Source organism: Pelophylax lessonae (genome assembly GCF_965119305.1).
Source record: "Pelophylax lessonae genome assembly, chromosome: 6".
Taxonomy (NCBI): domain Eukaryota; kingdom Metazoa; phylum Chordata; class Amphibia; order Anura; family Ranidae; genus Pelophylax; species Pelophylax lessonae.
Genome location: NC_138773.1, coordinates 300973068 through 300987141, shown reverse-complemented (window position 1 = coordinate 300987141; position 14074 = coordinate 300973068). Strand labels below are relative to the sequence as shown.

Sequence of the window (14074 nt, the reverse complement as noted above, 5' to 3'; positions counted from 1 at the left end):
ATAATACAGGAGGTTGTGCTACTGACCAGATCACCAGCTGAAATTAGAAGAAAAAAGCCTTAAAACAAGAAAACCAATACAGCCACCACCATCTAATAATTAATAATATATTACATTTTTGGTTTTGGGTCGAATACCCCTTTAGTACTCATCTGGGTTTTTTTTTTTTTTGCTCATGACATTTATATTAATAATAATTTTATCTTCTTACACTTACCTCTGAAGCTCAGTGCGGAATATGTCTGGATAGGATGACTGATCCTAAAACACAGAATTGGCAGCAGCTTAATTACCTTATACAGTACTCACAAACTATTGGAAAACATTGATTATTACTCCAAATATCTTTTTTAAGGCTCCATGTACACGGGACGCTGGAAATGGCCGTTTAGGAGCAGTTGGGCGTTTTTTTCAGAAGCCCCTGAACCCACCTACATTTTATCTTATCTGTCCATGTACAGCAGGTCGTTTACAGTCATTTGCAGGCAGTTGCGTTCAGGGACTGTTTTTAGAACGCAATTATTTGCGTTCGAACGTGTGTTTCCCGGCGTTTCAAACGCACAAACGCGTCCGAACGCGTCTGAACGCGTCTGAACACGATGACCCGCGTTTAGCGTTCGCGTTTTTCCATTTTAAAGGGGAATCATTTTTTTGACCTCTAGGAACGCTTCTAAACGCAAACGCCCGCAAACGCTGCTAAACGCCCGCTAAACGCGGGTACAAACGCGACCGAACGGACGTTTCAAACGTCCTAAAAATTCCAGCATTCAAAGGGACTTTTAACAACGTCCCGTGTACATGGAGCCTAAAGCTGAAGTTTAGGTATGAATTTCATTGCAAAGTAATATTGGTACAGTTTGAATATTATTTCTAGACATGTGCGGTTCGTTTCATTCCGAATTGAAATTTGGATGAATTTTTTGTTATTCGGAAAGTCAGATGTATCTGAATTTCCAAATGACAATAGTAATGAATTTAAACTAATCTGAAATAACTAAACTAAATTTCAGGGGAAATTCTAACTCGTTTTCAAATCAAATTCAAATTTCCAAACAAAATAATATAGAATAGAAAATAAAGGAATAGAATAGAAAAGAAAATAATAGAATAGACAATAGGAGATTAGAATGTAATAGAGTAAAACAGAACAGAATACGAAATATAACAATAGAAAAAAAAAATGGAATAGAAAATAAAGGGATAGAAGAAAAAAATAAAAGAATAGAATAGAGCAAAATAGAATAGAAAATAAAAAACAGCATAAAATAGAATATAAAATAAAGGAATAGAATAGAAAAGAATATAATAGAAAATATAATATTAGAATGTAATAGAGTAAAACAGAACAGAAATACAAAATATAACAATAGAAAAAAAAAAAAGAAGCAGAATAGAAAATAAAGGGATAGAATAGGAAAAAAAGGAGAAGAATAGAAATCAAAAGAATAGAATAGCAAGAATAGAGCAAAATAGAATAGAAAATAAAAAAAACAGCATAAAATAGAATAAAATATAAAGGAATAGAATAGAAAAGAAAATAATATAATAGACCATAGAAGATTAGAATGTAATAGAGTGAAACAGAACAGAATACGAAATATAACAATAGAAAAATAAATAGAATAGAAAATAAAGGGATAGAAGAAAAAAATAAAAGAATAGAATAGAGCAAAATAGAATATAAAATAAAAAACAGCATAAAATAGAATATAAAATAAAGGAATAGAATAGAAAAGAATATAATAGAAAACATAATATTAGAATGTAATAGAGTAAAACAGAACAGAATACAAAATATAACAATAGAAAAGAAAAAAAAAGAAGTAGAAAATAAAGTGATAGAATAGAAAAAAAGGAAAAGAATAGAAATCAAAAGAATAGAATAGCAAGAAAAGAGCAAAATAGAATAGAAAATAAAAAAAACAGCATAAAATAGAATAGAAAATAAAGGAATAGAATAGAAAAGAATATATAAGAAAATATAATATTAGAATGTAATAGAGTAAAAACAGAACAGAATACAAAATATAACAATAGAAAAAAAAATAGAAGAAGAAAATAAAGGGATAGAATAGAAAAAAAAGGAAAAGAATAGAGCAAAATAGAATAGAAAATAAAAAAACAGCATAAAATAGAATAGAAAATAAAGGAATAGAATAGAATAAAAAAATTGAATAAATCAGAAAGAATATAGCCATCTTCTGAAATACAAATTTCTAATAGAATACATTGGAATAGAATAGAAAAGAATAGAATAGAATACAAACGAACATAATAGAAAAAAACAATAGAATAGAGTAAAATAGAAAGAATATAATCTTCTTCTGAAATTCAAATAGAATGGAATAGAAAAGAACAGAACAGAAAAGAATAGAATAGAAAATAAAATAATAGATTCGAAAAAAAAATAGAATAGAATAGAAAAACAATAGAACCGAGTAAAATAAATTGATTATTACAATTTCCTAAAATTCAAATAGAATAGAATAGAAAAAAAAATAGAAAGAATAAAACCTTCTTACTATATTTATTTAGAAAAGAATAAATAAGAATAGAACAGAAAATATTAGAATAGAAATAATATAACTGTCAGGACCTGAACTCTCTTCTGTGTCTGCCATTGATTCTTCTTGCTGAGCTATCTGGGATGCTGGACAGCTCCCTGCCCGATCGATTGGACAACCCTGCCTTGAGTCTTGATTGTTATTGAACCCTGAACTCCTTGCTCCTCCCATGAACTTCCTTGCCTTGCCTCTGCACTTCCTGTCGCCAGATTATTGTGGTCTGATACTGCATACTACTTGAGCTACTCTATTGCTGTTTGGAAAACGACTTTGGCTTGTGACCCCGACTACAAAACTCTCCTCCTGCATCGACCTTGGCTTGTGACCCCCAACTACGAAACTCTCTGCTGCACTGAACTTGGCTTGTGACCCCCAACACGGATTATTGGTCTAGTAATTTAGACTTTCCTATCTCTCGCAGACTTTAGAACTGAGCTTGCCTGATGTTGTCGGCCATTGGAATCCACTCATTACAGGTATTCTCCTAACAATAACTATCTTGTGAAATTCACATTTTGAATTGAATAAATTAGAATAGAATAGAATAGAATAGAAAATAAAAAAATAGAAAAGAAAGATGATAACCATCTTCCAAAATTTGAATAGAATAAATTTGAATTAGAAAATAATGTAATGGAAAAGAAAGGAATAGAAAAACAATAGAATAGAATGGGATAGAAAGAATATACAACTTCCAACGTTTGAACAGAATAAATTTGATTTAGAATGGAATTCAAATTAGAATCGATTTGAATTTGTGAACTCTTAATAATAACCACAGGGGGTGGCTCGCTAGACACTGCCCCTATTCACAGAAATCTTTGTATTTTTTTCCACAGAGTGAAAGACGTTTCTGGATTGGACAAGATGGAGATGGATTGGTGTTTCAGGTCAATGATAGAAATTATTGAAACTGTTAGATGAGCTTGACAGCCAGGCAACTAGCATTTACACGAGAGGTCTGTGATCAAGAGAGACGTGTGTGCTGCCACATCAGCCTATTTAACCACTTCTGGACCAGAAGATTGTCCCCCTTAATGACCAGGCCATTTTTTGCAATACGGCACTGCGTTACTTTAACTGATAATTGCGCGGTCATACGACGCTGTACCCAAATAAATTTTGATGAAAATTGATGTCCTTTTTTTCCCCACAAATAGAGCTTTCTTTTGGTGGTATTTGATCACCTCTCCGATTTTTATTTTTTGCGCTATAAACAAAAAAAGAGCAACAGTTCTTATAAAAAACAATATTTTTTACGTTCTACTATAAAACATTCTCAATGAAAAAAATTAAAAATCAAATTTTTTCATCATTTTAGGCCAATTTGTATTCTGCTACATATTTTTAGTAAAAAAAAAATCCCAATAAGTGTATATTGATTGGTTTGCGCAAAAGTTTTTGTGTCTTCAAACTAGGGAAAAGATTTATGTAATTTTTATTTATTTTATTTTTTTAACTAGTTGTGGCGGTGATCAGTGATTTTTAGCAGAACTGCGACATTGAAGCGGACAGATCGGACCCCTAACTGACATTTTTGACACTTTTGGGAGGACCAGTGATATTACTTCTGTAATCTGTGCTAAAAATATGCACTGTTACTATAATAATGACATTGGCAGGGAAGGGGCTAACACCAGTGGCGATCACAGGGTTAAATGTGTCCCTAGGGGGTGCTTTTTAACTGTGTGGGGGATGGACTTGCTGGCTGAACACAGAGACCTGTGTTCCTAAATAAGAGGAACACAGAATCCCTGTTTTCATCAGTGACAGAACAGTGGTCTGCTGTGTTTATATCGGCAGAGCGCTATTCTGTCTCCATGGGGAGCAACCGCAGTGCCCGGCGGACATTGCGTCCGCCTCACCGGCTGATTGGCTCCCCCTTTGGCCCCCCCAATAGCTGTCCCACGAAATGACATACCTGTATATCGTTTCGCGGGACAGCTATTGGGGGGCCATAGGGGGAGCCAATCAGCCGGTCAGATGTCCGCCGGGCACTGCGATTGCTCCCCATGGAGACAGAACGGAGGGACAGAGCCGACCTGCCACAGTATTAGTATGACAGCTGGTCAGCAAGAGGTTAATCCTTTAGAGCCCATTCAGACTAGCGCGACACGACTTTGGGGGGCGACCTGTGAAGTCCCGTGCACCGCTGTGCACCGCGACTTCGGCGTGACTTGCAGACACTTCACATAATGGAAGTCAATGCAAGTCGCCTCTAGGTCGCCCCAAAGTAGTACAGGACCCTTTTTCTAAGTCAGAGCGACTTGTGTCGCTCCTATTAGAACGGGTCCTGTGCTAATCAATGGACCGCGACTTGTCAGGCTGACAAGTCGCCTGACAAGTCGCGCTAATGTGAATGGGCTCTTAAAGTTTTTGCATTGGTATGTTCCCCTCCTGTTGCTGCTTGTTACAGTACAGTCATTAGTTAGAGACTTCCAGACTCACCATGCATTCTAGTTAATTTAGTATTCACCCTCACTGCTTTTAAAAGAGTAACAAGGCTTTGTAATCAAAAAGGTCCCCCCCCCCCCCCTTTTAAATACTCAAAAAAAACAACCTTTTACGATTTACCATCCTGGAATAAACTACATTCAACTTCTGAGTCTTCTTAGTGAATTGACACTGCCTGTGGATTTTGCCAAGTCACAAAAGCTGGATCCCAGGATTTTTTGCATAAAGCAACATCAGAGAAGGTATATCTAAACCTAAAGGTTTTTTTTTTTATATAATCCTAACGTCATAACGTTAGCGCGCCTTACCTGCTCTCCTCTCCTTCCAACAGTTTACGGTATGTGGCAATCTCGACGTCCAGTGCCATCTTAACATTGAGCAGATCCTGGTATTCCCGGAGGTGCCTTGCCATCTCATCCTTGAGATTGCGGATTTCTTCCTCTAGCCTTGAGATGGAATCCTGGTAGCCGGCTGCCTCTCCAGTGAACCTTTCCTCCAGGTCCCTCATCTGGCGCAACAGGGAATCATTCTGAGAATAAAGAGGCCCTGTGTTAGTTTGAGAGGAAGCCTTATAAGTCCAGCATTGGTAATGGCCGCCGTTGGGTGTCGAACTTACTGTGCCTTTAAGGGCGTCAATCTCACAGGTGTAGGACTGAATCTGGTGGCGATATTCCATGAGTTCTTGTTTGGACTGGCGCAAAGCGTCGTTATTTTTCTGTGCAGCTTGGTTGAGGTCCGTTACCTGTAATAAAAAACAGCTGTGAGATTGGATGGAAGAACAATACAGATTGGGCGGAAAAACAATACTGAGTCACACTAAGGCTCCTTTCACACTTGTGCGACCTGGCCACGATTTTTTGCCGTGATTTTGCCGCGACTTTGATGACATGAAGCAATGCCTGTGTAATTTCGAGGTCTGTGGAACCCAAGCCGCATCAAAGTCGGCCCAAAGTAGTACAGGGACTACCTACTTTGAAGTTGCTGCGACTTGAAGTCCCACAGATATGAACGCTACTCATTGGAAATCATGGGGTACGACTTTGCAGTCCCAAGTCGCAGGATGAGTCACACAAGTATGAAAGGGGCCCTACGATGTGATTATCGTTAAAGAGAAGCCATACACTTGTAGAACTGCCCCCTAGAGGACTGCTGGATTGTTCACTCTGGGATCCCCTGGGTTACTGATAGCAACTGCAGCATGCACAATTTAACTCTTTACACTCTGGCTCAGTCAATGAACAGTCTAGGGGATGTAGTTGTTTTTGTGGTTTTATTTAAATTAGGGATGGGGGAAGGGAAGAATGGGATACTCCAACTTGAGCTATTTACAAATAGATAAGGACTCCTGTCTGAAGATGCAGCCCGGCTGCTGATTCACATTGCCACTTAGATTAATTTAGAATTAAGTCTCTATGTAGATGACTTGTTGGGATGAATTATCTTCAGGATACACACCTAGTACCCCCTTTCACTCCACCTGCTGACACCCGTCCACTGACTATACTACACCTGGGTGACCCCCATCAGGTCAGGCCCATAGACACGATCCCGTGTACTCACGATACTGTTTTTCGAGGGTCTCCAGTGTCTCTACCCCTCCAGTCAGCTCTCATGGACCTCTGGGTTCAGCTCCTTCCTTCTGGTCCCTAGGCCGACTGCCTGTGACCTCGTGCCACTGATACAGAGGAGTAGACAGCCGTCACCCTCCCTCTGGGACTCTGCTCACCAGCCAAAGATCCCGCAGCACATGTGTTCCTGGCTTTTATACCACACTCCACAATGCACCAAGACAATCAGTCTGTGCCAATCACTGGGGCTGTATCAAAGCCTGTGTACCCATTGGTCAGATTTCCTCCACTGTCCAATATGCCTCCCTATTGGACCAGTGGGAAACACTCCCTAGACCAGATGAATCACACACTGAGCACACTGAGCAGACCTAACTCACAGATCCTGCTCTCTGGTAGGCAGAAAGCAATATAGATTTCACCGGCTGCTCCTCTGATAGGCAGACAGAGCCAAAACTATACTCACTCTCTAACACCTACCTAGGAGGGTGCTACACACCTTTTGAAGATTTTTTAGTTAGATATACAGTATATGTGAACATGACGAGCTAAACCTTAGCGACCTAACCCATGTTTGTTAGAGGTTTAATATGATGGTTTAGATGAAGTTACGCAGAGTAAATAGATACCTAACATGTCATGTTTTAAAATTGCACACGCTCGTGGAATGGCGACAAGCTTTGGCACTTAAAAATCTCCAAAGACAATGCTTTAAACATTTTACAGGTTACCTGTTTAGAGTTACAGAGGAGGTCCTGTGCTATAATTATTGCTCTTGCTTTATGGATCGCAGCGATACCTCACATGTGTGGTTTGAACACTGTTTACATATGCGAGCGCGACTTACGTATGTGTGCGTGAGCATTGAGGGATGGGGTGCTTTAACATTTTTGTTTCTTATTTATATTATTTTACTTTTTATTTTTAATTTTTAGACTGTCTCTTTATTTTTATCACTTTTATTTGTATTACAATGAATGTAAGCATCCCTTGTAATAGAATCAAGCATGGCAGGTCCTCTTTCTTGATAGATCTGGGGTCAAAAAGATCCCAGATCTCTCATTTACCCTTAAAAGCAAAACAAAGAAAAAAATCATGTCTTTAAGCCCGTGAACCGTACGTGCCGTCGGAGGTCACTCCGGTCCTCCAAGGGCATAGAGCCGAGTGGGGGCTATCTTGCCCTGACTCGACTTCTTGCCTAGCCATCAGCCGAATCGGATCGGTTTCCGGACTTACCGACAGCAACGGTAAGCTCGGAAATGTCCGGGAAGTGGCTGAAGGGCACCTCTCCCACCGCCTATAAAAGTGATCTTGCATTCAATCCGCCACTGGAATCACTTTTATCGGAAAGCAAGCTGCCTGACGAAAAAAAAAAAGATATTGAGGTTTTGGTTTCTAGCTGCAGCCATAACCCCAGTTTTTAAAATAAAAAGCATGACATATATTTACAGTTGGGCGGTCGGAAATTGGTTGAGCATGCTGTGTTTCTGCTATCGGCTTTATTACCAGAAACCTCCTTCTGAGCATTTAATTAATTGTAATCTTTGGTTGTAGGTAAATGTTTACAGCCCTACAATATATTTTCAGGTTTTATGTATACCTAATGGACCATACACACTATAAGATTTTCTGAAGACTTTTACCTTTAGATTTACCAAAACCATATAATATGAGATCAAACCTAAACACTTTCAATTTGTATGCAATCTGGCAGGCCCTTGCACTACATAGAAAAGGTAAATCTGAAGGAAATCTAACCACAAAAGTTGGATAGTGTGTATCCAGCTTAAGGCGCTTGCAGGCAGACACAAATCTATTTGTAGCACTTTCCAAACTGATAGGAACATTTACTTTTTGGCTGGGGGTATGCACTTGTGTTGTGCACTTGGTTTCTCCCTAAGCTCAGTGGTGTTGTGATCTCTCACTATTGCCAGTAGGTGTCACTGGTGCCACTGGCTATAGCATAAGGTTTCCCTGCCAGTTATGAATATTCATTTATCCCAGTAGGAGGTTCAAGCCACTGGTGCATGATGGGGTAGAGCATAAATATTTGGGGAGGCCATGTGCTCTCTTGCGTCTGGTTGAGGTCTGAGAAGTTGCTGCTGGACTGTGTTTGCTGCTAGGTTTAGAACCCTGTTTGGGGCCTAGCATGTGCTTGTATATAGCCCTACACATCTGGCCTTGGAAATTCACCAGCTGGAAAAGATGCCATCTCTGAAGGCTTTGCTGCCAATCTACATTGATGCTCATCAGGATCCCGGGGGGGCGCCACAACTGCAACTACAAAGACACCCCTGAGACTTCACCCTTGAAGTGTTAGTAAAGCCTACCTTGTTTACTTGTACCTACAGGTAAGCCTAAAATAAGGCTTACCTGTAGGTACAGTAAATATCTCCTAAACATGCACTGTTGAGGAGATATTTACTAAAGTAACAGGATTGTCTTCATTGCAGCTCGGCTAGTCAAACTGGCAAAGCCCGCAAATCCAGAAAGAAGAGCGGGTGAAGATGGAAGCCCTGTCAGCGTTGACAGCATGCCGCTGGAGGGCTTCATTCTAAGGTAAGTCTTTCATAATGGGATAGTCTGCATACACAGCACATTATGCTATTATTTTGCAGGGTACATTTTTTTTTTTTTTTGGGGGGTTTACTATCGCTTTAGGGATCTAGTCCAGCCTTTCTCAACCTTTGCAACACAGAGGAACCCTTAAAATAACTTTCTGGTCTCATGGAACCCCTGCTAATAATTACTATATCTACAACTCATGATACATAAGTTTAGTGATGGTCAATGGGGAAAATGCCCCTTACAGATAGCTAAAGGGATCAATGGTGTCAATGGGAAATTATCTGAGAGAAAGAAATTGCTCATTGTTAAAGGAACCCCTAGCAATCTCTAGAGCAGTAGTCCTCAACCCTGGCCTACAGGGCCCACTAACAGGCCAGATTTTAGGTATTACCTTGGGGAGATGCAGACTAGAGTACTGCAATCACTGAGCAGCAAATGATATCACCTGTGATGTATTTCAGTTATCTTGAAAATCTGGCCTGTTAGTGGGCCCTGTAGGCCAGGGTTGAGGACCACTGCTCTAGAGGACCTGGGTTGAGAAACCCTGATCTAGTCTACTAACACTTCACTAGAAGACAACAGGAAGACGAGGCTGGGCGGCTATTTGGCGGCCTCGCAAGTAAAAGACTGTTTGCTGATCCAGGTGATGTTGGTGCTTTATTGTAGGGCTAGTGTAGCTTTCCAGGGTACAGGCTTTACACTATACCTGATTTGGCCATTCCTTCTAGTGTCAGGATCAAGAAGCGCTATCTATAGGACAAGGAAGCTATGCCTCGTTTCCACAGAGCGGAACGGTTCGGGTTGGTACAGTTTGGAAGGGTTAGAATGGTCCGGCCTATTCAGGTGAGCGTTTCCACTGCAAGTCGGACCGCCAGGAGCCATGCAGGGTTTACACCAAACGTGGTGTTTGTTTTGCGCTTTCATTTGACAAGAGCATTGAAGTTTTCCTGTCCGGCAATCAGTGGAATGTATAGTGTGATGCCAGTAGCTTCGCCCTAACCATACCATATCATTTCCTATGGCCCTACATCTGAAGGAGGACCAGGAATGGTGCGGTTTGGTTCGGTTGTATGGGCCACTTTCATAATGGAAACACTCAAAATAGCGTACCGTAGCGAACCGATCCAAACCAATCCGCTCAGTGGAAACGGGACATTACTGTCCTCCTCTTTGGAACTTACACTTATCAGAGTATACCATGCCCTACACCCCTCTCCAGTTATACATGTTTCATCAGCATTAAAACCTAAAAAATACATCCCCTAGACTGGATATTGGGTCAGTATGCATGGTGTGTGTGCACAATCTGAAAAAGAACCTTGGTCATCATCGTCACCAGTGATGCTGTTATCAGGGGAGGTGCAGTGACTATGCTTTTATCAAGTTTTATCACCCTCCATCAGCGGCCCTTTCTGAGGTACCGCTACATTTTCATACCTTGGATTTGTACCATTCTTCAGCCTCGGAGACGTTCTTGGCGGCAATGTTCTCGTACTGTGCGCGGATATCTCTGAGAGCTGCGGTTAGGTCTGGTTTGGCAACATCCATCTCTACCTGCACGTGCTGCTCTTGAAGTTGTGCTTGAAGATCGCGGATTTCCTGCAAAGACACAAAAGATGTTATCTGAGAACCTGAAAAGTTCTATGGAAGGTTCATGGAGGAAGGGCTCTGCTAATTGGTTGGAATAGGCAAAACAAGCCTCAAGTCTTGTTGGCGCATTCCAACTCCAGCCAAGTTTTTTTTAGTTTTCGATGGAGTCTGGAAAGGTTAGTGGTAGAGGTCAACTATTTATAGCTTCCTATCCCGGTTTGATGTGACCGGAAGATCGGTGGAATCCCTCCAGGAAGAACTACAGACAGCGTTAAAAAAATTCTAGTAGACTAAAGCAGGTTGTCAGGATTTTATTGCTATCTGCGTTTCCCTCCTTTTCACACCTCCATGGGGACCAGGGCCATTATTGAAAATCATAGGGGCTCCCTATCTAGCCGGGCCCCCAACCACCCCTGCTCTGTGTGACCCTCAATGGTCAGGACCCAAAAGCAGAGAAGAATAGATTAGAGACAATTATGTGGGCATGGGTGATGATGTCAAGCTGTCATTATCACCCACATCATTGTCCCAGTCTGCTTTTCTGTGCTTCTGAGCCCCACAGAGTGCTCACAAGCACAATCAGTCAAGCAGAGTCTTTATGACTGACTAAGGGAAAATAACTCACTGCTCAAGGTGGTGTAGAAGCCTGATGACACCCACCGGTGCACGCCCCGGCTCGCCTCCGTGGATATACGAATGAAAAAGAAAGGATTGGCAGCACTCCAGATGAAGTCAAAATCCAGATCTATTGACTGGACATCCCAACGTGACAATAGTGACAAGGTAGACGCGTTTCACACACTACACTGTAATGATTAAGCACACAGTGTAGTATGAGAAACGCGTCTACCTTGTCACTATTGTCACGTTGGGATGTCCAGTCAATAAATCTGGATTTTGACTTCATCTGGAGTGCTGCCAATCCTTTCTTTTTCATTTTTATGACTGACTGACTGTACTGGTCTTTTGCAAAAAAAGTTGGTAGCAGGAAGGACACCAACAGACAGCCCCTGCCGGGTCCAGACTCCCACCAGGGCCATTAGAGCTTGGGCCTGGTATGGGAGTACTGCTTGTAACCCCATAACCCTCTATCGATGGCCCTTGAAGGGGCATATGCAGAAGTTCCAACCATTCCATTCTATACAAAGTCTTACCTCTTCATGAATCTTCTTTAGGAATGCAATCTCCTCCTGCAGAGACTCGATGCGCCTCTCCAGATCAATACGGGCCAGGGTAGCAGCATCTACATCCTGAAAAAATTAGGAAAATGGCAAGTCTTTTGACGGCAACATATGAAACTTCGACCAATTAAACACGGTATACAAAACACACAGCTAGACTCGTAGTTGTTTTTACATGCCGGAATACTTTACAGTGGACACTCTTTTTAAACGCCTCCTTCCCAAGTCTATTCTGACACGTCGCTCCTACATGTAAAAATTGCCTTTTTTTTAGCTAGAAAATAACTTAGAACCCCCAAACATTATATATATAAATATATATATATATATATATATATATATATATTTTTTTTTTTTTTTAGCAGAGACCCTATAGAATAAAATGGCGTGTGTTGCAATTTATTATGTTGCAAGGTAATTGCGCAGCCATTTTCAGACGCAATTTGTTTGGGAAAAAAATAAACACATTCATGAAAAAAAAAACAGTAAAGTTAGCCCAATTTTTTTGTATAATGTGATAGATGATGTTACACCGAGTAAATAGATACCTAACATGTCACGCTTTAAAATTGCGTCTGTCTGTGGAATGGCGGCAAACTACGGTGCCTAAAATTCTCCGAAGGCGACGCCTTAAATGCCTTTACAGCTTACCAGTTTAGAGTGGGACAGGAGGTCTGGTGCGAGAATTATTGCTCTCGCCCTGACGTTCGCGACAATAACTCACGTGTGGAGCGATCACCATTTACATATGCGTGTGGGAGTAACGTATACGTTTCCATTAACGCATAAGGAAGGTGGGATGGGGGCACTTTACATTTTTATTTTTTTGTACAAACTTTATTGCTATCACAAGGGATGAACATAATCCCTTGCGACAGCATGGGCCATGACCGGTCCTCTTTATGGAGAGATTTAGGGTCTATAAGACCCCAAATTACTCTTCTGGCCCCCTGTGCAGTCGATCAAACCGAGATCGGTCTGATCGGCTGCTTCTTTGGCCACTGGTGTCCAGGTAAACAAAGGGGTGGAACCGGAAGTGATGAATACTCGTCACTCCCGGTTTCCAGAGAGAGGGGAACGACGTCAGTTCTTCTCTCTCTGTACCAGGCAGCCATCGCCACTGGCTGCATCGCTCCCGGCCTCTACGATAGGACCGGAAAGCCTGGGAGAGGCAGCGGCGGGAAGGGGTGGGGACCCACTACCTCCACCCGGAGAAGTGATCGAGTGGCTAATTAGCCACTCAGATCACTTCTGCCTTCTACAGAATCGCCGTCTGCAAGCAATGGTTCCCGGGATGATGCCGGTAGGTGCAGGCATCATCCCAGTATTACCACTGAAACCCAAGGACCTACGGGTACGCCCTTGGGTGGGAAGTGGTTAATGCCACACTCTTAAGCCATCAGGAAGACACTACTATTTCCTGTAGCTGTGCAACTTCCAGTGTCACCACCTGCACTATGAGCAAGCATGACCACACTGTTGAGGTCTTCTGTGTACTCCACTCTTCCAGTAACCAGGCTAAATACCTCCCCCTACCCCCAGCCCCCAGTGCCTGAAAGCATTGTGCAATGCAATAGAGCCCTGGAAAGACCCCCCCCCCCCCACACACACCCTCAGTCTGATTTCTGCTTTGCAAGGGATTGTGGACAGATAAAATAACAATATTTATCAGGCAGATATAATAGTTATATTAGGCTATAGTAACAAGAGCTTTGTGAAGCTACAAAGCACAATTCTGTTGCCATATGTGAACATTTGAATGACATTTTAGATGTGAAAAGATAGTGATACCAAAATTCAAAGACAATTTCTCACCAAAAAACACTCCAGATCAATGCAACCAATCAAGATATAAAGTAATACAAATTGTGACAACAAATAAAGCACTGAGTAATAGTCCCAGAAAAGTGCTTAGCGCAAATCACATATATCAGTTATGCTCCACCTGCTTTCTGAAAACCGGAAGTGACATATCCTGGAAAGTCCGACCCTACGCATTTCGTCAGCAAACGTTTGATGTCATCTTCATCACAGCAAGCACTTTATTGAAAATCACAGCAACGCACTTTTTTTAAGGACTTTAAGGATCTTCATACATGAACTGCTATATGTGATTTGCACTAAGCACTTTTCTGAGACTGTTACCCAG

General features: G+C 41.3%; 1 protein-coding gene across 1 annotated transcript in view; it reads right to left on the bottom strand.

The window, feature by feature from the left end:
- DES (desmin) overlaps positions 1-14074 on the bottom strand; it is a 56953-nt gene that overhangs the window by 16608 nt on the left and 26271 nt on the right. Inside the window, exons 3-7 of the mRNA XM_082262062.1 lie at positions 11899-11994; positions 10592-10753; positions 5635-5760; positions 5327-5547; positions 218-261 (exon numbers count right to left, since the gene is read on the bottom strand). Coding sequence (XP_082118188.1) covers positions 218-261; positions 5327-5547; positions 5635-5760; positions 10592-10753; positions 11899-11994 — 649 coding nt within the window. The remainder of the gene's footprint in view (positions 1-217; positions 262-5326; positions 5548-5634; positions 5761-10591; positions 10754-11898; positions 11995-14074) is intronic.